This window comes from Balaenoptera acutorostrata, chromosome 15 (genome assembly GCF_949987535.1).
Source record: "Balaenoptera acutorostrata chromosome 15, mBalAcu1.1, whole genome shotgun sequence".
Classification (NCBI taxonomy): domain Eukaryota; kingdom Metazoa; phylum Chordata; class Mammalia; order Artiodactyla; family Balaenopteridae; genus Balaenoptera; species Balaenoptera acutorostrata.
In genome coordinates, this window is record NC_080078.1 from 69,126,629 (window position 1) to 69,153,389 (window position 26,761).

General features: G+C 43.4%; 1 protein-coding gene across 3 annotated transcripts in view; it reads left to right on the forward strand.

Moving 5' to 3' along the window:
- DHX35 (DEAH-box helicase 35) overlaps positions 1–26,761 on the forward strand; it is a 71,563-nt gene that overhangs the window by 36,463 nt on the left and 8,339 nt on the right. Inside the window, exons 9-19 of one of the 3 annotated variants that reach the window (XM_007193117.2) lie at positions 64–176; positions 1,138–1,234; positions 2,120–2,278; positions 4,807–5,017; positions 9,728–9,852; positions 13,358–13,412; positions 16,611–16,706; positions 18,757–18,851; positions 20,503–20,580; positions 22,104–22,233; positions 26,463–26,544. In XM_007193117.2, the coding sequence (XP_007193179.2) occupies positions 64–176; positions 1,138–1,234; positions 2,120–2,278; positions 4,807–5,017; positions 9,728–9,852; positions 13,358–13,412; positions 16,611–16,706; positions 18,757–18,851; positions 20,503–20,580; positions 22,104–22,233; positions 26,463–26,544 (1,241 nt within the window). The remainder of the gene's footprint in view (positions 1–63; positions 177–1,137; positions 1,235–2,119; positions 2,279–4,806; positions 5,018–9,727; positions 9,853–13,357; positions 13,413–16,610; positions 16,707–18,756; positions 18,852–20,502; positions 20,581–22,103; positions 22,234–26,462; positions 26,545–26,761) is intronic. The other 2 variants (XM_007193118.2, XM_007193119.2) reach the window with 2 other exon arrangements.

The following is a 26,761-nucleotide window of genomic DNA, read 5'->3' on the forward strand; positions in this document are numbered from 1 at the left end:
TTACTATGAACCTTTTTTTTTTTTGAGAGGAATGAAGAATTTTTTTTTTTTTTTTTCTTTTAGAAATTTTGGGATTTCTTTAATCAAAATGACACCAGTGACCCAGCCAGGGATACGTGCGTGATCCTTACAGTAGAAGGGCGAACGTTTCCAGTGGATATCTTTTATCTACAAAGGTTTGATGATCCTTGCATTTTTAATGAGGGCGATTAGAAAACTAGGCCTGTTCTGTGGGATGAGAAGCAATTGCATCTGCTTGCGGCTCTGAGGGCGATGTGCTAGACTGCTGAGGAGGGGCGGGTGTGTTTTGCACCTCCCATCATCAACAGGGTGTTCTGGAACCCTGCTCAGTATCACTGCTGGATTTAGTTTAAACTCTCCATACTGATGTGCAGGTTTCTATGACTCTGTGGTCCGTGGGCTCAGCTGGAAAGAGCAAAATGGTAACAGTGTCGCAGGGAGGAGGGTTCTATAGTTGTCAGAACTGGGCTTTACTAGGCTGTCTGTCAGCTTGGGCAGTATTAGTGATTTGAATCATTTGGCTCTCAGCTCTTTACACCTTAGCAAGAAGGCCTGGTTGACATTTTCGGGAGGAGCCTCCTTGGACAGGAAGGAGTCATCCTAATTCCTACCCCTACTCACTGGACAGACAAAGACCAGGAGCCTGGGCCAGTGGCAGATGAATGCAGAGAGTTGTGGGCTTGACTTCTGAGTGATTCTAGTGGGACAGGACACCCATTAGCTCCTGTCAGACATGCTGCCAGTGGTCAGGAGGGGAAATGGAAAGAGTGTGGGATTCAGCACTGGGACCATAGATCCAGTTTCCCTGGCTAGGCATCCTTGCATGCTCAAGATAGGACATCTATTTGCATGCATTTATTGCTTTTATGTCTCTGCAAATAAAGCCAAAAATCATAGTTTACATGTAATTACGGATTGTTTTTGAATGCCGCATTTAAAAAAAGAAAAAAAAAGAATGAATGTTTTTTTTATCAATAATTATTCATATATTGATTACCTGCTGGGCAGGCCCAAAGTTAACTTTTCACGAGGCTTCGCTGCCAGATTACTAGGGTAATTGATCTATAATTAATGAGCCTATTTCTAGTGATGAATTTATCTCACACATCTTTTCAGTCCTGTTCCAGATTATATCAAATCAACTGTAGAAACTGTGATGAAAATTCACCAGACAGAGGGAGATGGAGACATATTAGCATTTCTCACTGGCCAGGTAATTCCATCGGACCTTTTCTCTGTGGTGAACAGACACGTTAAGGCAGCACCAGAATTTATACAGAGGCCTGTTACTTTACTTAGCCACCGATTTCATGTTTTATTGTATTTTGGTGGTTACTTGATTGCATAAAAAATTGTTTGATGTCATTCATCTATTAACTCAATTGCCAGAGAGTCATTAGTTCCTGCCTGTTCTGTCTGCAGAGGGTTAAATGTATTTTAAATTTATTAGCCAATTCCAGAGTAAATTAGAGAGTTCAGTGGGCCGTTGTGATACCAGAATTGAATACTGCACGAGGTACATTTCGCGCATGCTTGTCGTCGCTGCAGCCCCTTTCCCCAGTGATACCTTTGCAGCTCATCCTGGAGGGGACAAGTAGGCACATCACTGGAGAAACAACTGAACAAGCCCGAATGCTCACGCAGGGTTGTAGCCCTGTTCAGAGCTACCTTCTAGTTGTAATCATTTCCACTGTCAAACGTTTTCCACGGTTCAGTGATCTTTTCTAGGGAAAGCTTACCGTGATTTTGTATGCCACAACTTGTCCATATGTATGCCACGCTGTTTGCCACAGAGCATAAAAAAAAAAAAAACTCAGTGAAAGTCATAGTTTTGGTGTATCAGGAATTCTTCTATTGACCGCAGATAGTGTAGATTTCAGTGATTAACCTGACAGTTGCAAGTTTTCACCCCCGTCGGCACCATTGTTCGGTAGCATTTGATTAAATACCACCCCAGCGTGGAACGTGATGGCTCTGACAGTCATGAATCTGACCACATTTAAAATCCTCATCCCAACTTTCATTTTCTTGCAGTGTGATAAAATGACATGCTTCAAATTGATCTCATTTTCTTTGGTTCCTGGTTCGATGATTTTAGGAAGAGGTAGAAACTGTTGTGTCTATGCTGATTGAGCAGGCTCGAGCACTGGGTCGGACCGGGATGAAGAGGCACCTCCGGGTTCTCCCCATGTATGCGGGACTGCCTTCCTTTGAGCAAATGAAAGTGTTTGAAAGGGTGTCACGCACTGTCAGAAAGGTGAGTCTAACCCGAGGACCAAGGACTATAATCACGTTGGTGCTCCTTAGCGATCCACTAGAAAGATTTATTTTATTTTATTAAAAAAATTTTTTTTTATGGAAGTAGAGTTGATGTACAATGTTGTGCCAGTCTCTGCTGTACAGCACAGTGACTCAGCCACACACATACATATGTTCTTTTCCATTATGGTTTATCCCAGGAGACTGGATATAGTTCCCTGTGCTATGCATTAGGACCTTGTTGTTTATCCCTTCTAAATGTAATAGTTTGTGTCTACCAACCCCAAACTCCCAGTCCATCCCTCTCCCTCCCCCCACCCCCTTGGCAACCACAAGCCTGATCTCTATGTCTGTGAGTCTGTTTCTGTTTCCTAGATAAGTTCATTTGTGCCATATTTTAGATTCCACATATAAGTGATATCATACGGTGTTTGTCTTTCTCTTTCTGACTGACTTCACTTAGTATGATAGTCTCTAGTTGCATCCATGTTGCTGAAAATGGCATTATTTCACTCTTTTTATATGGCTGAGTAGTATTCCATTGTATATATGTACCACATCTTCTCTATCCATTCATCTGTTGATGGACATTTAGGTTGTTTCCATGTTTTGGCTGTTGTGAGCAGTGCTGCTGTGAACATAGGGGTGCATGTATCTTTTTGAATTACAGTTTTGTCCGGGTATATGGAAAGATTTATTTTAAATTGAAGTAAAACTTGCTAAATAGGAAGGTCTCTTTAAGAACTTAAAGTCCATGTTTCTGTGCAGCAGATCTAAAAGCGCACAATAAATAATGTGTTGCAAAGATTTCTAAACCTGCCCCACAGAAGGTTTAGTAATTATTGGAGTAGGTGACTTCTCTTTGCTTCTTTTCTTCCTGCCTAATCTTTCTCCGTCACGCGATACCGCCTTGGTTTAAAGGACTGTCTTGGTGGATCGTGCTCAGTCAAGAACACTAGATTGGTTCCTACAAAATGGTTTCTAAACCATTTGTTTGGAGCATCAGTTTGCCTATAGATCCAAGTTTGAGTCAGTTAATTCAAGGTGTGGCTTAAACATCCTTGGCCTTGAAATTGGGGTGGGGAAGGGCGTGGTGAGAAGCATCGGTTTAAGGGAGCCAGCAGGCAGCCAGTCTGCTTCCTGTTCATCGCCTCCCTGGGCCTTGCTCTGTTTTCCCTTCCGTCAGATGAGGAAGGTACAGAACTGGCCCGAAGTCAGCTTAGGGTAGCTATTTATCAGCAGGTGGCAGAGAACACAGTAGGTGAGGGATGACAGGTCTGAGGATCCCCTCCCAACTTCAGGCCACTTGCAAGAGGGCACCTTGCCTCCTGGCCACTGGGACGGAGCAGCTCAAGTCTGTCCAGTCAAACGTGACCTGCAGCCAACTAGTCAGGAGGCCTGGGTTACCGTGTGCCCTGGGATGAGTTACTCAACCCTGAGGCCCAGTTTTCTCAGCCGTAAAGCATGAATAACAGTAACTTTTAGATAGATGGTTTTATAGCATAAAATCCTGACTCTAGTATGTAAAAATCATAGGAAGATTTTTTATAAAATGATCGATGTAAAAGTGCCCGAAAAAAGTTCTAAGTGCTATCTGCACATGTCTCCTGCTGCTTCACACCTTCCGGGGGCAGCGCCCAGTGCCCTTAGAATAAAATGCAAACCCCTCACGTGGCCCAGAGACTGTGCATGGTCTGGTCCCCGCCTCCCGCCTAAGCTCGTCTTGTGTTTATTTACTCTGGTCTCTGGCTGCATTGGCTGTTTCTGCTTCCTCTGCCTGGATCCCTGTAGGGCTGGCTGCTGCTTATTACTCAGGTCTCAGCCCCAAATCATCTTTTAGAGAGGCTTTCCCTGGCCATCTAACCTGAAGTAGCACACTCCATTATTATAATAGTATAATATGTGATGTATACGTTGAATACTACATAATATTAGAGTATTACCCGGTTGCATTTTCTTCCCAGTCACTCTCTTGTTTATGTTCATTATTTCTCTACCCAAACACTCATACTGGAATGTAGACTCTTGTCCGTCATACATTCCTGGCACCTTGAAGAGTGCCTGGCAACGTGCAGACCCTCAGAAAGCAGTTAGAATGCGAGTGAGCAAGTGACCAGACATGTACAAGGTGGTGATTTACTTAAGTTGTACAAAAGGTGAAAACTAACATTTGTTGAATGTTACTCTGGGCCAAGTACTCCAGGTACCAGGCTGTAATCACTTCATGTATATTTCACATTCAGTCCCCTTAAGAACCCCGGGAGAGGGTAAATATTATTATGGAGACAAGGAAACATGCTCAGGAGGTTAAGTAATGTGTTCAAGGTCCCACACTTAGGGAGAATTGAAACCCAGGGTGCCCTGACCCTAAAACTCATCATGCTCTATCCAGGATACCAAACTGCCTCTCACAGGTTCTGCACTGTCAGAAATATCTTAAAATCTTTTAGGATTTTGATTAGTTTATTCTGAGTGAAAAGAACCAAATAACTTTTATCCTTACTCTCCTTCCTGTGGGGAGCCTAGGTGATAGTGGCCACCAATGTAGCAGAAACCTCCATCACAATCAGCGGGATTGTGTATGTGATTGACTGTGGCTTTGTGAAACTCCGAGCCTACAACCCCAGGACAGCTATTGAGTGCTTGGTGGTGGTCCCAGTGTCCCAGGCGTCAGCCAGCCAACGAGCAGGACGTGGTGGCCGCAGCCGCTCAGGAAAATGTTACCGCCTTTATACAGGTAAGTTTGGCTTTTTCTTTTTAAAAGGGTTTTGACTTTCTAATACTCAGCCTGGGCATCAGAGAATATTACAGATATCTACCGTAATAGGCAGAACTTAACATAAGATCCAGACTTCCCTCACAAGGCCTTCAGTAATCTGGCCTCCACCACCTTCCTCACTCCAAATGTGACACTTCTTTGCTACTGCACCCTGCTGGCCAAAGCTGGACCACGAATCACCGGTTATTTGACATCTCCTTTCTGACCTAACGTCTGTGCCTCAGCCTCTCTGTAGCCATGTGACGTGTAGCTTGGGCCCTGCGGCTCAGGTCCTGTCTTTCTTACCTTTCCCTTAGCTTCGTGTGCCATTTTCTGGTTCTGGGATCCTTGAATCCTGTGGGTCCTCGCATTGCGTTCCATCTTTTTTTTTTAATGTTTATTTATTTATTTTCTTATTAGTCATCCATTTTATACACATCAGTGTATACATGTCAGTCCCAATCTCCCAGTTCATCCCACCACCACCACCACCCCCCGCCACTGGGTTCCATCTTTACCTCTGGTTCAGAGCATGTTTGCAGAGCTAAACTGGCAGGATCTCTCCTGAGACTCATTGATAGAAAGCAATTAGTTGGTCAACTCCTGCTCTGTGCCGTGCACCGTGCTAGGCTCTGAGGGAGCAAAATGAAATGACAATAAAGACTGTCCCAGCCCTTAAGGAGCTTTCTCTCCAGCTAGATGACAGCCTTACCTACAGAAAGTGATGTCCCCAGAGCTGCTCTTTCCCTCTTTGCACTTCTCTTTTGTGGGCAGTGGTATCAAGGTTTCTCTCAATTGTCCAGACTTAATTTTCAAATCATTTTTAATTCCCTCCTCTGTCCAATATCCATCTGCAGTCATGTACCAGATCCGGGGGGGGTTTTACCACTTATCTCTTCTTTGCTTTCCAGTTACCGTCGTCCTTGTTCAGTCCTTGACATCATTTATTCTTTTAGCAAATGTTTACAGAGCACCTGCTCTGTGCCGTGCATGGAGACAAGGCTTGGAAGTCTAGGGCCGGGAGAGACATGGTCTGTGGCCACGTGGCTGACAGCTTGGTGGTGGAGACAGGCTCATGAACAGATCAGCATATCACGGTGTGATAGGGTCGCCTTAATGGAGTGAGCCTTGGAAGCAGAGAGCAGGGAGTTATCCCGTTGGAGAGGGCTCCACAGTCGGTAATTGAGCCCAATCTTATTGGCAGCCCAGTAGTTAATCCAGGTGAAGGGATAGCAGTGGAGATTAGATTCCAGCACACCAGGCAGAGGGAGTGGAATGTACCAGTACTTGGAGGGGAGGAAGCGGGTAAGGAGGAGTCATGGGAGAGAGGGGGAAGGCAGAGCCTGAAACCAGAGAGGTGAGGGTCTTCTACTGAAGGTGCTAAGAAGGAATGACGGAAGTGCAAAGAGGAGAACCAGGGCTAAAAGACGAACTGAAATACGGGGAGGATGAAGTTTTAAGAAAACAAACAAACAAACAAAAAATTTATTAAGGTGAAATTTACATAACACGAAATTAACCATCTTAACTTGAACAGTTCAGTGGCATTTATTATGGTTCACAGTGTGCAACCACCACCTTTGTCTAGTTTCAAAACATTGTCATCACTCCAAAGTAAAACTCCTAACCCATTAAGCAGTTTTTCCTCCATTTCTCCCTGCCCCCAGCCGCTGACAACCAACAGCCAACAGTCTTTGTTCTGTCTTTCTGGATTGACAGTCGGCCCTCCGTATCTGCACATTCAACCAACTACAGATTGAAAATATTTGGGAAGAAAATCCCAGAAAGTTCCAGAAAGCAAAACTTGAGAATTTGCCCGCACACCAGCAACTGTTTACATAGCGTTTACATTGTATTAGGTACTATAAGTAATCTAGAGATGGTTTAAAGTATTCAGGAGGATGTGTGTAGGTTATATGCAAATACCGTGCCATTTTATATAAGGCACTTGAGCATCCTCAGATTTTGGTGTCTGCAGTGGGGGAGAGCGGTGTCCTGGAACCAATCTCCTGTGGATACCAAGGGAAGACTGTATCTGTTTTGGATATTTCATATAAATTAAATCATATAATATGATGTTTTGCGTCTGGTTTCTTTCATTCAGTGTAATGTTTTCCGGGTTCATTTACATTGTATTAGTACTTCATTCCTTTTTGTGGCTGAATAATATTCTATTGTATGGATGTACCACAATTTGTTTATTCATTAGTTGATGGTGTTTCCACCTTCTGGCTATCGTGGATAGTGCTGCTATGAACAAGCATGTATGTGTACTTGTTTGAGTACCTGTTTTTAATTCCTTTGGGTATACACCTAGGAGTGGAATTGCAGGGTCATATGGTAATTCTTTGTTTAATTTGAGGAACTCAGGTTACTTTTAAAGAGGAAATGGCCAGCATCATCTCATGCTCCAAAGAAATCAAACAGTAGACTGTGGACTAAAGATTGTCAAGTGGATTTGGTTAAAAGGTCACTGGAGCCCTTAGCATGAGCAGTTTTAGTGGAGGTGAGGTTGAGGAGAGACCACGTAATGGGCTACGTTAGGTCCAGCCTCTAGGCTTTCTCTGCTAGCCTGCTTCCAGAAAACGCAGCTCTGAGCAGGGTGCTACCTGCTCAGACCCTTAACAGTTTCCCAGGGCCTTACAGGACTATTTCTAGCTTGTCTTCTCCTGTTGTCCACCAGCACCCACCCTACACTGCATCCCTGCTGAGCTGCACTCTTCTTGGACATACCTTCTGTTTTCCCACATCCGCCTCTCAAACCTTTGATACCTTTCCATGGGCTGTTTCCTCTGCCCAGCAGATCCTCCTTATCCTTGAAATCCTCTCTCACGTGTCAGTGCCCTCAAATGCCTTCTCCCACCAGCTGTCCTTCCTTCTTCCCTCTGCCTCCATTTCTCTTTGGGAGGACCCCTCACTGGGACCTAGCCTGTTCCTCATCTTGGTCCCAGGCCCCTTTGAATCACTGAAACTTCTCAAGAGCCATTGGCCTACAGCTCCTGCAGCTCTTGGCCCAATGCCTTGTGTACTTGAGTTCTCAGTAGAGTTTAATTGAGCGTCATTGAACCCTTAGGAAGCACCTACTTCCTGTGTCTTCTCAGCAGGATCGTCCTCTTATCTGATAACTTTGTTTCTGCCTTGGTCAGCAGTGTGCTTGGCAAATGTGGTTATCCTACCAAAAGGCTGTCCCCCAAACACTCTTGAAACTTGAAGGGAATATCCCATTTGGAACTTCCTGCTGTTGCCTGTTACCCAGAACCTTCCAAGTAGACCCAAGCATTTGGCAAGTTGTATCAGTCAGTTCACAGAATATTTATTGTCTGTTTTCTCAAAGCTTTCTGAAGTCCTTCAGTGATAGTGCTATTTCTTCATGACACCTTTTGTTTTGTTCTGATTTTTCTCTAGTTAACTAAAGACTTATGATCTGAATGGAAGTTGAGCCCCCTTTGTGTGAAAGAGGGTGTGCACAGTTAAAGTGTTGACTGATGTGGGAGGATTTTGTATGTAATCCTCCTCTATATGATCCTTAAGCTTTCTGAATATACACAAAAAGGATTTAATCTCTTCCTACCTGTTTTTTCCCCACCCTTTTTATCTAGCTCTTATAAAAAGGCTTCCCAGAGTCTCTTTCCTCCCTCTCCCCTCTCCTGCCCCTCCCATCTTGGCACCTCTGAACCTGGTGGTGCTTTTTCCTGTTTGAGGACACCTTTTGTTCCTGATGGTGCATGTAAGCATTCATTAATCTGTTTGGGCCAGCATCAGATTCTGGGAGTGACGTGTGTGCCTGGCTCAATTTAGAAAGTTAGATTTGGACAAATTTTGCTCTTTATAAGGTTTGGTCATTTTTTTATATTTTGGAGATACTTTGGTTATGTTCTGGTTATATTTGGTGATTTGTCTTGAAATTGTTCTTTGCTTTTATGTGTAGTTCTGGCCTGCTTGACTTACTCCATCCCAAGCAGAGGGAATGGGAATTGGCCACCCATAGTGATTCAGCAAATACTTGTTGCTTTGATTTAATGTTTTGCTAACAAGAAGCACATTTTATTTTATTTTTATTACTTAATTAATTTATTTATTTTTGGCTGCATTGGGTCTTCGTTGCTGCGCGTGGGCCTTCTCTAGTTGTGAGTGGGGGCTACTCTTTGTTGCGGTGCGTGGGCTTCTCATTGCGGTGCGCAGGCTTCTCATTGCGGTGGCTTATCTTGTTGCAGAGCACGGGCTCTAGGCACGCCAGCTTCCGTAGTTGTGGTTTCGGGCTCAGTAGTTGTGGCTCGTGGGCTGTAGAGCGCAGGCTCAGTAGTTGTGGTGCATGAGCTTAGTTGCTCCGCGGCATGTGGGATCTTCCCAGACCAGGGCTTGAACCCGTGTCCCCTGCATAGGCAGGCGGATTCTTAACCACTGCGCCACCAGGGAAGTCCAAGAAGCACATTTTAAAAAGCATTCTAAAGTAAAAGGAGAAACTTTTATAAAGATATGTTGTTCAAATGTATTTATCTAAGGTATTTAAAAAAATAGAAGGATCTTTCCTAAATAGGAAACAACTTTATATCACAATATCATATGCATCTGAGCCTAGACTCCTAGAGCCTCTCATTAAAGTTAGAGAAGGAGAACTGTTCCTTTGGCATAATGATTGCATTTGATTGTGACATTTGATCCCACACAGTTCTGATTTCTTATCCTCAGAGGAAGCCTTTGACCAGCTGCCTCAATCCACCGTTCCTGAGATGCAGCGGAGCAATCTGGCCCCCGTCATCCTGCAGCTGAAGGCGCTGGGGATCGACAACGTCCTCAGGTTCCACTTCATGTCGGTAAGTCCTGCTTTCTGTCTGTCTGGGAGGCCAGAGTGCTCCCAGGGGAGTGTCAGGACATTGATACAGAGCATGCTGCCTTTCTGGGTTTTTTCACTTAGCTCGTGTGTTGTGTGCAGGGTTCAGGGGAATACAGCCAGACAAGGCTGACACAATTCTGTTCTTGTCTGCTGGGAGAGAGAGACAAGTAAGTGGGTAATGACAGTGCCTGTGCCCGGTGCTCTGAGAGACAAAGGAAAGGCCCGCAGCCCACTTAGTCATGTCTGAGGCGAGACCTGAAACCCAAGTGGGATCTCAGCAGGTCGGGAGAGGTGGAGCTATCCAGGGCAGGAGTGTGTGTGTAGGCCTAGGTGCCCAAGTGTCATGACTGGGGGAGCCAAGAGGGCTCTGGTAGAGCTGCAGGGAAAGTCCTTATGGCTGATTGCATTTCTGATTATTTCCCAAGGTCAGTTTCCAGGAGTGGGATTACTGGGTCAAAGGGCCATGGTCATTTCATAGATCCTTGATTCAAGGCCGAATTCCTTTATAAGTATAAACTCCAGCAGTGCATGAATGCCTGACTCACTATACCCCTATCATGCCATGTTATTTTCTTTTAGAGTTTTGCTAATTTGATTTGGTGGGGGGGAAGGAGGAAAAATATTATCTGTATCTATCTTTTTTGATTTCTCATAAGATTAAAAAAAATTATTGGCCACTTTATATTTCTTCTGAAATATAAGAAGAAATCTACATAATCTTATCTAACAGATAAGCCATTTATCTGTTAGAATTAGTGTTTATTAGTGATTAAGAGTCCGTTAACTATTGAACACATTAACCTTTGTCTATAGTATTTCTTGCAAACAGTTCTTCTGATTTTATTGTATTTTATTGTTTGTTTGTTTATGTGCAGCCATTCTAAGCAAAGATAGTAATATCTTTCTATCTTTACCTCTGTGATTTCTTCTGTTATTCTTGTGCCTATGAAGCATTTCCCCATATCTAGGTCAGTTAATAAATATTCACTCATGTTTTCTTCTTGAATTTTTATGATTTGAAAGCTTGCATTTTTAACTCCTTATTATATCCCAACTCCGTTGGTATATGATGTGTAACAAGGCTAGATTCCTGGATGCTAAGTCCCTAATGTAGCATGTCATGATAAACTAGGCTAATGAAAGAAGAGAATGTAACAATATCATCTGCTCTCCCAAAGAAAACATACTTATTTCTCATAAGTATGGAGAAGATACACGCTTTGAATGTTGGTATATAGTACAAGAAATTATACAGAAAAGTGAACAGTATATGCAAATCAAAAGCTTATGAAAAGCTCCACATCTCAGATTAAAGGAAAACATAAGGGCAAAAAGGACAGATCAGTGTCTCAAAAACTGTAGAGTTTTCAGACGTCCTTGTGAATACATCGAATACCCACTAAAGAAAAAGCTAAAGGAAAGGGAACAGCACAAATAGTAACTAATGTTAGAACATGTTTGGCTTCTCTAGGAGAGATAAATGCAAATTGAAATAGCTGTACCACTGTACATTAATTGAATGATCAAACATAAAGAAAAATGATAAAATCCAAAGCTGACACAGTTTGGGGAAAGTGGTTTTATATTCTGTTTCAGTCCTCATGGAGGACTTTCTGACATTATTTTATGACCTGTAGAAATGCCTGGTATTTCTTCTCAGGGAATTTTCTCCTGAAAAAAATAATTCAAAAGAAACAAAGAACTTACATGTAGGATAATGTTTATAGTATCATTTTATATTAAATTAAAATATAATAACAAAAATTATAAACTTTCAGACAACTGAAAAATGAGGAAAAAACATATAAATTCATCTTCATATATTCCCTTCTGGTTATTTCCTCCTGAAGTTGTGTTTTTTCACAGTTGAAATCACAGGATACATATAATTTTGTATATTTAGCAGTGATGATTACAGTAGCAAAGAACTAAAAGAACTCAATTGCCCAGTAGTAAGAAAGTTGCTTATTTCACAGTGTATGACCTTGTCAGAATAGTATGCTGTTGTCCCAGGCTATTCGCTATGAAGTGTCCATGGGTACAAGAAACAGAGGGAACAGAAAAGCAGGCAGTGAGGAAAACAAGCTAAAATTATACACACACAGTCCTTCCAACTACATTAAAACAGTGTTTGCATATGATCCCGAATCAGATGAGGCCATAGAGAAATACTAGTAAATGTGTGTTGAGGTGAAAAAACTCGGGATGTGATTGGAGAAGGGGGCGGGTAAAGGTGTGGGTTTTTTTGATTGATGATGAATTCTAAGAGCAGAATTCATCGGGCTTGGTGATTGACTGGAAACAGGGCCAAAGATTGAAAGGAGTCGAAGAGAGCCTGTCCGTTTTGTTCTGTAATTATTCAGAACCACATTCAGTGCTTGAGCTATCCATTATTCGTGTAATCTCAGTGTAATAAAAGATCCCAGAGGGGTTAAACTCCTCCATTTAGGTGCTGTGTGTATGTTGCCTCTTTGTAAAGTAGGATGTCGTGGGCACTGAGGAAAGGCTAGTGAATCAGTTACATGATTTAGTCAACAGTGACTTGTTGAATCCCCAGTGTATAGTGAATCAGGTCTAGTTCCTACCCTCATCTGTGTGTACGTGCAGTCAGCGCAACTTTGAGAAGTACAGCTTTGTTCCTTGGCAGTCAGTGGGTGGGGTAGAGTGGAAAGAATGAGACCTGAATTCAGTCTCTGGCTTTGCCACCAACTGCCTCTAGGATCTTGTTCAAATGTCTTTTACTTTTTGTTATTCACTCTCCTCATCTGTAAAATTGAACTAAAACAACGTGATACTTAAAATACATTTGTTGTGAATGCATTTAAGAAAAAAAAACTGCGCAGTTTGCGAAAGGACTATAATTTTATTATGTGGCTGATAGATGAAATAATTTAGAAGATGATAGTAATGATGCTTGGTACTTAGTAGACGCTCAGTAAAGGCGTGTGGAAGGAAAGAACATAGTAAGGATCCAGAGACTCAGACTGAAGGTCACAATATCAGCTTTGCTTAGCTTCAAATTGTCTAGCATTCTCTTTTATTTTCAGGAATTCAAATTTAACCTATGTCAGTTACCCCTATAGGCGGGGCCTGGGGCAGGGCTGTGGGTGATGCAAAGATGAATCATCCACCAATACTGCAGTATCACGGGGCTTCTTAGAAGGCTGAGACACGAAGTAAAAATTAGAAATGTTTGATGAGAGTTTAGGGAAAGCAAAGAGGTAGTTCAAGGTAAGAACCCATCGCTTCTGATGGAGGGGAGCATGAGGGAAAGCTTCAAAGGAAATGTTTAGTCAAGCTGAGATAAAAGACCAAATAGTACTAAGGGTGCTGAGAGGGAGAGGAAGGACATTTCAAGAGTAGAAGCATGGAGGTTGGGAAGTCTGGGGCATGTTAGAGAGAAGAGTGGATTGAGCAGGAAAGTCACATTATTATGGCTGTTACCTGATGAAGTTAACTTAGGAGGGTTTTTATGTTTTTTACAGCCCCCTCCAGCACAGTCGATGGTTCAGGCGTTGGAGTTACTCTATGCTCTGGGAGGTATGCCTGTCTCTTATTCTGTGTTTTCTTATCTGTTTATTAATATGTGATATTAGTTAGGTTGTATTCACTCTAAGGCTCTTAGTATCTTCAAGGCTGGGATTGATTCTCCCCATATGTATGATCCTCTTAGTGACATGTAAGCTCATCCAAACAAGAAGGTGGGACCGTGATTGATGAGGTCCAGTCGTGACAATGAATTTATAAAGCCTGTCAGTACATCAGAAGCTATTAATAACCATCGCCACAGCTACACTTCCAAGAGACATCTGGAAGATTCTCTACCAGTATTTCACATGTTACCTCTCTGGGCCTTTTTCTCTGTCCCTTGACCCCATTCTGAAATCTGGCTCTGTGTTCTCTCCCTAACTCCCCTTCCTTCCACTACTGGAGTTCCCTGTGGAGAATTGAGTAGAATAGCAGGCTGTGGTATTGTTTGGGCAAGGAAACACCATGTTATGGAGGAACTTCTATTCTCTTGTTTGAAAATGTGCTATTTACCTTAAGATAGAGGAAACTGTGGCCTGAATTTACCTCTTCAGGAAGTTTGTGTCTTTTCTGTCAATGTTGCCTCAGGTGAATGTTATATCCACGTCAGTATTAAATTTCAGTGGAGGTTTTGTTCTTTGAGATTCTTTCTTTCTCTTTTCTTTTTTTGGTTCTCAACGTCTTTATTGAGGTATAATTCATATGCTGTATAATTTACCCATTTAAAATGTACAGTTCAGTGCTTTTTAGTATATTTACAGGGTTGTGCAACCATCACTACAAGTTTAGAACATTTAGAACATTTTCATCACCCAAAAAAGAAACCCTGAACCCAATAGCCCTCCCTCCCCATTCCCTCTCCCCCATCCCAGCCTAGGCAACCGCTAATATACTTCCTGTCTCTATAGATTTGCCTATTCTGGACATTTTATATAAATGGAATCAAATAGTATGTGGTCTTTTGTGATTGGCTTTTTTCATTCAGCATGATGTTACAACTGCTATGTTGTAGCAGTATTGATACTTCATTTCTTTTTATTGCTGAATAATATTCCATTGTATTGATATATCACTTATTATTCTTATCCATTTATCAGTTGATGAACATTTGGATTGTTTCCCCTTTTTGACTAATATAAATAATGCTGCTGTAAGTGTCCACGTACAAGTTTTTGGTGGACCTTCTACCAGCAGTGTGTGAGGGTGTCTCGCCATTTTGGTTTGTATTTCCCTAATGACTGATGACGCTGGGCACTTTTTCGTATGCTTATTGGCTATTTGTATATCTTTCTTGGAGAAATGTCTATTCAGATCCTTTGTTCATTTTTACTTGGGGTGTTGTCTTTTTATTATCGAGTTGGAGGAGTTCTTTATATATACCGGATACACGTTTCTCATCAGATCTGTGATTGTAAATATTCCTCCCATTCTGTGGGTTGGCTTTTCACTTTCTTGATGGTATTGTTGGTAATAACAAAAGTTTTAAGTTTTTATGTGGTTCAGTTTATGTATTTTTTCTTTCATTGCTTGTGCTTTTGGTGTCTTACCTAAGAAATCATTTCCTAATCCTTGGGCATGAAGATCTCTCCTAGGTTTTCTTTGAAGAGTTTTTATAGTTTTAGTTCTTACATTTAGTAGGTCTGTGATCCATTTTGAGTTAATTTTTTTGTATAGGGTGAGGTAGGGTTCCATCTTCATTATATTTATGATACCTTCCTGTGAAGGAATAGCCAATTATTCATTAAAAAAATCTTCAATGATTTAAAAGGCCTTTAGGGTCTACATCACATCAGCCCTGAGTGAGCATATGCCAGAAAAGGTTTCCATCCTCTGTTCTCAAGCATGTGATAGGAACTTGAAAGCAAAGTCTCCTGGCATAATCTGAAATGTGTATGAGAGAATACCCACTATTTAGAAGTTTTTCATTTGGACTGATTTTCCTCCAAACAGAATGGAATGGACTTGAAGATATGGGGAGGGGGAAGGGTAAGATGTGACAAAGTGAGGGAGTGGCATGGACATATATACACTACCAAATGTAAAATAGATAGCTAGTGGGAAGCAACCGCATAGCACAGGGAGATCAGCTCTGTGCTTTGTGACCACCTAGAGGGGGGGGATAGGGAGGGTGGGAGGGAGGGAGATGCAAGAGGGAAGAGATATGGGAACATATGTATATGTATAACTGATTCACTTTGTTATAAAGCAGAAACTAACACACCATTGTAAAGCAATTATACTCAATAAAGATGTTAAAAAAAAAAACAAAACAGAATGAAATTTAAAATATTTTAAATGTCTTCACTGCTCTAACTAAGCTGGAAAAGGTAGAGGGAAACACCCAACTTAAATTTATTTATAAGCTGAATTATCACCTTCAAAGAGATGATTATAGGGGAACAGAAGAGAAATGACCTTTTCTGTCTTGCCCTGAGGTCTGCAGCAGGTGTTTTAATGCTCCATCTTGGGACTAGTCTAAACCGTAGTAAAATGAGAGTCTCTATCTTGGGAATCCACTACCTGAAAATTGGCTATTGGTAAAGAGGCAAGGAGGGATGTGAGGAATTGAAGGAGTCAGCCCAGTTCAGCAAACAGCCCAGGAGGCAATTGGGTAAACAGCTCTGGTGTTGGCACCAAAGAGAGAGCCGGGCGTGTGTTTAGACTCATAGTCATCAGCTTTGTAATTGCTCACAAATTTCTGAGAGGCCTGGGACATCTGTGGCCTCTCAGAAATTGGCCATGGAAAAAGATCCAGAGGTGATGCAGAGAGAAGAGCAGGAGAGGTGGCAGAGAAGCAGGGGAGTGGGGGATCATGGAAGCTGGTGAAGAGTGTTTCCAAGGAGCTGTGGTCAGCAGAGTCAAAGGCTGCTGGGGACCCTACGGAAAGTGCCCTTTGTGTTTGGCACTGTCTGGTTGTCGGTCCCTTGGAAAGAGCAGTCTCTGGGGAGGGTGAGAGCAGGAGGAGGCTGTGAGGCCATCTCCTTATAATTAAGTCCTCGCATGGAGGCCATCAGAAGTATCAGTTTTTCAGAATTGAGCATTCAAGAGCACTGAGGAAACCTTTTCTTCTTTTATTGTAACAGCACTCTGGGTCAGGTTGAGGTTGGATACCTTTGTTTAGCATACATCATCTTTTATTCTCCCAACAACTGTACATCTTCCAGCACCATGGTACATGCCTTCTGCTTTTTGTTGCTGTTCTTACGGCAGGGCTGGACAAAGACTGTCGCCTAACTGAGCCGCTTGGCATGAGAATAGCAGAGTTTCCTTTGAATCCCATGTTTGCAAAAATGCTGCTTGAATCAGGTAGGTGGAGACCAACAGTCCTCATTGATTTTATTTTGTCTGGGAGTTGTTTCCCAAATTCTGTGCACCCTGGGGAAGAGAGCACAATACATTTTGAGCAGTGAAGGAGCTTTCATCTAAGGTTTGGGGCATGAGGCTAACTTGTGATTCAAGGTCAGTCGTCATTAATTCAGTAAACACTTTTGTGTGTTTCCTGTGGGTCTAGTACTGACACCTGATTTTTTTTTTTTTAACAGGGATTTTAAAAAATTTGTGGTATAACATACAGAACATAAAATTTACCATGTTAATCATTTTTGAATGTACAGTTCTGTAGTGTTAAGTACATTCACGTTGTTGTTCAACCACCACCACCATCTGTCTCTGGAACTTCTTCATTTTTTTCGAACTGGAGCTCTGTACCCATTGAGCACTAACTCCTCATTCTGTCCTCCCCCAGCTCCTGCAGCCACCGTTCTGCCTTCTGTCTCTATGAAACTTGACTGTTCTAGGAACCTCATAGAAGGAGAATCATACAATATTTGTCCTTTTGTGACTGACTTTTTCACTTGGTATAATAATGTCTTCAAGGTTCATTTATGCTGTAGCATGTGTCAGCATTTCTTTTTAAAGGCTGAGTAATATTCCATTGTATGGATAGACCATTCCTCTGTTGGTGGACACCCAGGGAGCCGCCACCTTTTGACTATTGTGAATAATGCTGCTGTGAACATGGGTGTGCAAGTATGTGTTTGAGTCCCTGCTTTCACTTCTTCGAGGTGTACACGTAGAGTGGAATTGCTGGATCCTCTGATAATTCTATGGTTAATTTTTTGAGGAATCACCGCACCGTCTTCCACAGTGGCTGCACCATGTTGTAGTCCCACCACCAAGGTGCAAGGGTCCCAGCTTCTCTGACACCTTCAGAATTTTGTGAGAATATGAGTTAAGGGATAAAAGTGTATAACCTGGAGATCTTCTAATACTTAGAAATCAAAATCATCTAGAGCAGGGGTCCCCAACCCCCGGGCCACGGACTGGTACCCGTCTGAGGCCATTAGGAAGCGGGCCGCACAGCAGGAGGTGAGCGGCGGGCGAGCGAGCGAAGCTTCGTCTGCCGCTGCCCATCGCTCGCGTTCCCGCCTGAGCCATCCCATGCCCCTCCCCGGTCCGTGGAAAATTGTCTTCCGTGAAACTTGTCCCTGGTGCCAAAAAGGTTGGGGACCGCTGCTCTAGAGACTGTGGTTTGTCACACACTTCCCTGTGCTCCCCACCCCCCAGTAACCTAGAGAAGGGAAATACTCATTGTTTCTTGCTTTTGTCTAACTTTATATTCACTGGCAATAGACGAAGCTGTATGTCAGACTAAGCGTGGTGAAAGTTAGCTGTAATTGTGTTTTGGAGTAACCAGGCTTACACTGAGAAGCAGGATTCTAAGCTCGGGGCTGGGGAAGTAGGTCACTCACGAGGCCAGAAGCTGTCGGGGAGCGTGCGGTGCCGTTCACGCTCTCTGTCTGATGCCCCGGGGGGCTGATTGCCGCAGACTCTGTGTCCAGGTGGCAGCAGCTGCAGCCCACAGCGTGCTTCCTTGGTCTAGTGATGCCTCGGGCTTGCCGGGTGAAATGAGCCCTGCCAAGAGGGAGGCCGCCTCGTAGAAGGGTCCGGGAGCCGAGGGACAGCACGAGGGACACAGCCCCCGTATGCCCTGCCCCCTCTCCCTCTCAGGCTTTGTGCCAGGATTCTAGGTGTCCACACAGAGTAGGGAGCAGGTGTGGAGCTGACCTGCCCTAGTGATGGGGCCAAGCTGGCCCCCACTGAGCCTCACGGCAGAGTCCCTCGGTGTGGCCACCACAGAGTGGGGTCCTTCCAGGCCTCCTTCCATCTGGACCATGTATAGAACATCCCATTTGGCAGGGTGAAGTGTTTATATGTTACAAGCTTTAAAAATCAAGCTACGTGTAAATAGATGATCTTAGTTTACAATGTGCTGTAAGGAAAATGTCAGGAAACGTCTTTTACTTCTCACTGACACATCGTATGTTTGAAATCAAAGATGCTTTTTGGTTTATAGGAAATTTCGGCTGTTCTCAGGAAATTCTAAGCATTGCCGCCATGATGCAGATCCAGAATGTCTTTGTGGTCCCCTCAAACCAGAAGTCTCAGGCTGTAAGTCCGACTGTTTATACGAGTCTCACTCACTTGGGGCTTTCTTTTGTTAAAACTGCCCAGGAACTGCTGGTGACAGAGTAGCTTATGTTTTGAGGGTTAACTGTGTGTCTGACCTTGTGCCAAACATTTTACGTGCGTCATGTCATTTTATCTTCACCGTGGACCTGGGAGGGAGGTACTACTATCATCAGTTTTAGAGACGGAGGCACAGAGAAGTTAGGTAACTTATGCATGGTTGCACAGCCAGAATTGATGGAGTTGCCTTTCACAGTCCAAAGCCCCAAATCTTAACCATTGTCCTACTGACTTCTTAAGGGAAGTTGTTTTTTTTTTTCAAAGGCTGCTCTGAGAGCAACCTTGGTGGGCACGTTAGTGATATAAGGAGTCAGTGCTGGGGCACAGCAGGCTGGGCAAGTCAAGCTGCTGACAGGGCTCTCCCAAAGGCCCAGGCATCTGTGACAACTAGAAGGGTGAACGCTGGAAAGACTATGAAGGAGAAATTACACTATTGAAGAGCACCGGGGAAGTGAGGCATCCTGATGGAGGGAGGCCCAAGATGAGCTCAGAGCCGGTTCCTGCTGGAAGAGTCGAGAAGCAGAAGCAGAGGGCTGAATGTAGCAGGGAGGAGAGAAACTTCCTTATGGACCGTTACCATCTTCCCTGACAGTTGCATAGCTGCAGGTTACGAAGTTTTCGTGCCTGGATGGTTCTGTTGTTTGTTTGCTTTTCTATTAGCCTTTTTAACAATCCTACCTCAGGACAGGCAAATTCATTTTCAAGACGAGGAAAGTGAAGTTCTAAGCACTGTGTCTAAAATTGCAACGTATACCCCTCCCGTCTCCATCCCCTGCCCCTGTTTTATTTCTCTCCTCTAGCTGTTCTTACCACCTACCATACTATATATTTTGCTTATTTATCCTGTTTGTTATTTTTCTCCCATCACTGTTGTATTCACGGTTATATCCCAAATGCATAGAACAGTGCCTGGCCTATAGTAGGTGCTCAGGAAATATCTGTTATTGAATGAATGGAAGGAAGGAAGGAAGGTGAATTATGTGGTATTTGATACAAGGAGCAAATTCTGAAGTCAATAAGTGTATTTGTGTACTTGTATCTACATTGGATACGCCGTTCCTTGAACCCATGGGAGCAGATGGCATTGCCCAGGATCTCACAGGAAGAAAAACTTAGGGTCTGAAAGGATTGCGCAGCTAGTGGTGGCTTAGGAATATAGAGTGTCTTCCATGCTCCAGACAGCCGGCCCCTTGCCCTTCTGGAGCTTACCTTCTATCAGGGGCTGGGAGGAGTTCTTCTGAAAGAGAAGATATTGACTGGATAGAGGAGGAGAGGGACAAGAGCACTAATATTTATCTGACACCTGTGCCGGGTACTTTATGGTGGATTGTCTTAATCCCATAGCAGTCTTGATACACAAGTTTAATATTCCAATTTTCTAGATAAGGAAATTCAGGCTGAGAAAGGTTAAGTGACCAATCTGAGGTCTTTCAGGAAACGGCAGAGTCAGGATGGGTGCAAACCAGGTCTTTCTGACTCTACAAGACATGAGAGCTATTCATCGTGTAATGTTGCCTCCAGGACAAGAGGCTCAGAAGAGTCAGCTTCTAAACATTGCGTTTATTCTCTCCAGATTCGAGTGCACCGAAAATTTGCTGTGGAGGAGGGTGATCATCTTACCATGCTCAATGTGTATGAAGCGTTCATCAAGGTAAGCACAGCTGCCACTCAGAAGGCCCCCTCCACGCACCCGGCCACTGGAAGTGATCTAGGGGCGAGGATTCCGGAAGTGTAGTTTATAAAAGAATGGCCAACAGGCCTCTATTTTCCTATTAGATTATTGCCAGAACTTCTAATCCGTGGTGGTTTCTTGCTTCCCCTGCATAGCAACGTGGCCCCCAGCAGTGGGTCAGAGGCTCGGCCTTCCTTGGCTCACGCTTTCCTCACTCTGTCTCACACCCACCCCATGTTCCTGGGCAACACTGTCTGACATTTGAATAGGAAGTTCTGATATATTTTCTGCAAATAAATGAGGCTGAGAGTAACTTGTGGTCTTGAATCTTCAAAGCTGTTTACGTGAGTTTGAGATTTCACACAACCACCACTCCTCCAGCTGCCAGACAAGCTGTGAGAAGACATTTAGTCGGGGATCCACACATACTTACATACCCTACCCAGATTTAGCCATGGTGATGGTAATTTTTGTTGTTCTTAATAGTCTGTAAAACTAGGAGCAAATAATACAGCTTAAAGTCCTCACTAAAAATCGCTAAAAAGAGAGATCAAATGATGATGAAAACAATGAGAAAAGAAAACAATATATAAACTTCTTATATAAAGGAAAGACTGTTAAGGGGGAAATGAGACATTTCAGATATTCAGTATCTTGTCTTTACTTCTTAAATAATTTCTTTTAGAAGGGGAGAAATACTAAGTTTTTGTTTTCCCAGAGATTTGAAGCGAGATTACTGATGAACATTAATGAACAGTTTTCAGAAAACCGAATCTCTTATTGAGATTATTAATTGTGGATTAAGTCGCTTAAAATTCACTTGTGCAAAAACAGTGCACCATTTCCAGCGTCCTCTACCAGTAGAGAGCGGGGCCAGGGCTACAGTGCATTACTCTGTAGTTGCCTTCTGGGAAAGTCCTCTTTGAATTATATTTTCTTACGTAAAAACACCTTCCTCCCTGGCGTATAATTTCAGAGCTACATTCCCACAGCAATAATTTAGGATATAATGATCATACTTCAGAATACAGAACAAAACTAAGTACTGTTGATAGAAAAATCATACTTTGGGGATTAAATAATAGTAATTTGCAAATTATTTCTAAATTGGCAAGTGTCATATTACTTGCCTGTTGTCAAAGTGATAAATTCAAGCCTGTGAGAGAGGGAACGTTGATTTGCAAAGAACTGCAGGGAAGGGATTCTGTCTGATAGTTGGCCACTCCCGTGGGTATTTAAGATTGAAAACAGTTCTGCTTGTCACTAAGTTCTCACTTGCCCTTTAGCACAGAGAGTGAGATCGGAGAGCAGTCAGGTGGTGAGCAGGGTGGTCAACGTCTGTTTAGAGAGATGGTGCAAACAAGGGCCCGTTACGATCTGAAGATCTTGTCCCATTGAGGAAGCAAACGGGGGCAGAGAGATGAATGACCTCCGCCACGTAGCCTCAGTTGAGAACTTTCCTGTGCTCTTCTCACTCTCCTTCTATCTGGGTTTTCCTGTAGCACAATAAGAACTCCCAGTGGTGTCAGGAGCATTTCCTGAATTACAAAGGTCTTGTCAGAGCCGTGACAGTGAGGGAGCAATTGAAAAAGCTTCTTGTCAAGTTTCAAGTGCCCAAGAAATCCAGTGAAGGTAAGAATACACTGCCACCACCAGTGACGCCCCTTTCTCTGCTCTGTGTAGTTGCATTCTTTGAGTTCTTAGGCTGGGCTGGTGCGAGGCAGCACAGTGTACTCTGGACCCACACCGGGTTCATGTTTTGAATTGCCCGTGTTGGTGAAAAGCTGTATGTGAAAGTAGCATATTTCCCCCCAAGGAGGTCCATTTTTATTTCTGAGGGCTGTTCTTGGGAAAAAATTTCACAAGCCCTGACAACGCTTAAGAATCATTAACATTCACATCATTGTACATTACGTGGTTAATTCTCCCATGTAGGCTTTGCAAGAAAAATGACTTTTAAGTGGACAACATTTATGGCCATTCCACAGAAACTGCATTTTATTTTCAGTTACAGGTATGACTAAAGCAAGTGCCGTGTGTTTAGCCTAGGCAGGCACTGGGATGAGATGGAAGTGTTGTGTAAGACACAGTTTCTGGCCTCCGGTAGTGACAGTTGACTACTGAGGACACACTAGGTTACACCATGGCAGGGGTTCTACTTAATATTCTCTACTTAATCTCCTACTCTGAGGTGTGGGTGATGTTATCCTTATTTTACAGAGGAGTTGTTAGGTCCCAGGGAGAAGTTAACTTAAGTTCAGGACAGCACAGCTGGTAACCAGCGAAGCCAGGTCTGTGTGGCTCAGACTTCTGAGGGGGAGATGTGTCTGCTCAGCCTTTCAGCGGTTGTCTTTCGAGCACCTCCGGGGTGCCAGGCCCCCAGCCGCGCTCTCAGCACTACTAGCGCTCACTAACATTTCTGAAGCGCCTGTAGTAGGCCTGGCGGTGTTGCAAGTGTTTCCATACGTGAATTCATTTAGTGCTGACAGCACTCCAGTGAAACACGCGCTGCTGTTATCCCCGTTCTATAGATGAGAAAAGTGGGCTCAGGCGACGAGTGACTTGCTGCACGAAGGTCCCACACAGTGAGTGTACGGTGGAATCAGAACTCAGGCAGTTTTATTCCAGAGCTTTATTTTGCCTTTATATTAAGAGCAACTAATTACATGATGACGAAGACATGGTTCTTTTTTTTTTTTTAATTATTATTTTTTAAAAATTTATTTATTTATTTATTTATGGCTGTGTTGGGTCTTCGTTTCTGTGCGAGGGCTTTCTCTAGTTGTGGCAAGCGGGGGCCACTCTTCATCACGGTGCGCGGGCCTCTCACTATCACGGCCTCTCTTGTTGCGGAGCACAGGCTCCAGACGCGCAGGCTCAGTAGTTGTGGCTCACGTGCCCAGTTGCTCCGCGGCATGTGGGATCTTCCCAGACCAGGGCTCGAACCCGTGTCCCCTGCATTGGCAGGCAGATTCTCAACCACTGCACCACCAGGGAAGCCCGAAGACATGGTTCTTACTCTCAGGAAACAGTGCAGTGAAGGTAGAGATTCCTACAGAGACCCACTACTGCAGTATGAGATGATCAGTTGTCTTAGAAGCTACAGGAGTAGACATTTGAGTGATCACGGCGGACAGCAATGGGGGCTCTAGTGGGAATGCAGGGAAGAAGGAATTCAGCTTGGGGCTCTGGCCTGGGAGGCCTCACAGTGGGCCGCGAGTGGTGGCGGAAGTCCAGTTGAGCTTACTGGTTGAATTAGAAACCAGTGGCACAGGGCTTGCTAGGCAGGGAGGACTGTGGAGACACGTGCTGGGAGAGAGGAGCATATAAGATGCCCAGAAAGTACTGATGGATGACCAAGCTCACAAGAGAGGGAAGAGTTGAAACCTGGGTGATTGGGTAAAGTTGGTGTCATCAATAGAAACAGGAAGCTCACAGGGGCAACTAACTGGGGAGAAGCCGGTCAAGCACCTGTCGCCCAGCAGATAGAGGACAACGTGCATCTGCATCTTTGTTTCTTAACCTGTTCTTCATTGTCAACCTGAAACAGCAGAAGTGTGTCTTGGGGGCCTCTGAGGAGCTCCAGTTCTTTATGTGTCAGTGCAGAAAGAATTCAGTGAGAGGCAAAGTGATAGATAAGAAGTGATTTATTAGAATAGGACGCTTGTGAGGCTTACAAGCAGGCGGGCGAGAGGGTGCCACGCCGAGAACTTAGTGGGCTACAGTTTTATAATCAAAGGAAAAGTGGGGGGGGGAGGAGACCACCTTCTTCCTCATTCTTGAGTAGACGTCAAGCTTCCATCATCAGCTCCTCCCCCACGTCAGGCGGGGGAGTTTTCTTGTCCCTACATGGTGGAACTGGGACTGTCATGGCGCAGTGGAAATGAGCAAAAAGGCGGTAACGTATACTAAAGTAGGGTAAATCATCTCAGGTTTCAGTATAATGTCACCTGTCCTTACATTTTTGCTTTTAGTGTGTGCAGAGAAGCATGCCCTAGGAATCACTAACGTACTGAGCTCACTGGGCAGGATGTGGGTCTCATTCTACCATTGTTTTATTGTTTCGGGGCATGTCTCATGCTTATGTTGCACGGTTTTGTTGCTAAGCAAGCCGGCTTGGTTTTGTGGTTAAGCAAACCTGCTTTCTTGAATGATCATTAACTTACAGGGGTCTCCCATACTTTTTCTCTACTTACAATCCCCTAGTAGGATTGACTATTTAATCACCTCCTTTGTCCCTTTACTCTGTCCCTATCGAACCCCTCAGCCAGGAGAAAAGTTACATTGAATTTCAACTCTTCCTAACGAGAGAAATTAAATACTAAGGAATAAGATTTTGTAAGGTAGGGTTGAGCTCTGGAGGGCCACAATCATTGTAAGATCTAAGATTCCCTACTACCCTGCCCTCAAGAGCCCATTTTTACCCCTTGGAAGTGATATCGTCCTGATAACAATGCACGTTTCTACATAGAAATTTATTTTGGGCAATTGGAGAGAAGGGACTGAATCTAGGATCAAATTATGGTTAGAAATGTAGGTTTGAGATTTATCAGTTCTGTGCTGAAGAACAGTAGAGAAAATCATGGAAATTCAATAAATTACATGCAAATTTAAAACTTCTAGATGTTAAAGAAAGCAAACAGTGAAAAATATTTTCAGCAGATATGAGATAAAAAATTAAAAACTTTATGACAGAATGAGTTTATTTAACATATTTTTTAATAATGTTTTAGCTTTTTTTTTTTTTTTGGCTGTGCTGCATGGCTTGCGGGATCTTAGTTCCCCGACCAGGGATCGAACCCACACCCTCGGCAGTGAAAGCACAGAGTCCTAACCACTGGACCACCAGGGAATTCCCTGTTTAACATATTAAGAAAAAAAAAACCCCCACTAGTTTCCAAGTTGATAAATGGGCAAAGGAATGGAATGGAAAATTCACAAAAGAAGAAATATAGACAGTAATCAAATAAATGTGCAATAAAAGAAGGGGTACCTTTTTGCTAGAACATTGCTGGTAAGAATGCAGTGAAACGGACATTCTCATACATTGTTGATGGCTTTGTAAATTATACCACCTTTTGGGAACTTATTTACCAACATACTGTATTTTATTGGATCCAAGACACCATCATTTGTAAGACACACCATTATTTTATGTATCATTAAGAAAGAAAAAATGCTGCCGATTATAATACAATTGCTGTCCTGATTTCAGTGAGTTAAAGTGTAAAAAAGAGTGGGTCTTAGAATTGATGAAATATATATCATAAGCCATATAGATGACATTATCGTTTTGCACAACAATTTGGATATATCCTGTGGAAATCATCTAATAAATGGGCAGGCTTTATCCTTGGAAGATGTTTACTATAGCAACACAGCCACCAATTAAAATGAGATGTTTGAAAATTTTGAAGAATTACAAACTGTAGCTATAATCACAGAAATAATATTGTAGTGTTAGTGTCCCAGGTTGTGTCTTATGGAAGGAGCATCATTCCTGCAAAATGCTCTCCTAAAAAGGAGTTCCGAGGTCACTGGCCAGCCTGTGGAGCGCTCTGTAGGTTCTGGTGCTCAGCCTTGGTCTTGTCGTCTGTGGCCCGGGGAGGGGTTGGGGGCCCCAGGTTAAGGGAACAGTCCAGCGTATTTCCCTCGGCAGCCACTGTGGGAGGGTGGGGACCCCCACAGATGGTGCCAGGGCAGGTGTCCAGCACTGGGAAGCGTGGGGCTGGGACCCGTTCAGGAGATGGTTGCGAGGTGGCCCGAAGCAGCCTGGGGTGGGCCTCACGGCACAGGCCTGAGCGCACAGAGCATAGGGCAGAAGAAGTCTCATCCATCACTCTGTTTGCTGCCTCGTGTAGGTGATCCAGATCCGGTTCTGAGGTGCATTGTTTCCGGATTTTTTGCAAATGCCGCGAGGTTTCATTCTACTGGAGCTTATAGGTAACATGATACTTTGTGAAGTCATTTGTGAAGTCACTTAAGTCATTGAAATCTTAAAAATAATCCAAACCCCATAGCAAGGTGACATGCAGGGAAAGTAGAGAAATTAAATCATTTTTCTTTATTTGTATCATGCCTCTTTCTGAAGATGCATTGAGGTTAGCTGTATAGCTTTAAGTGACATGTCTTAACTTTATGGAAATGATTCTCAAATACT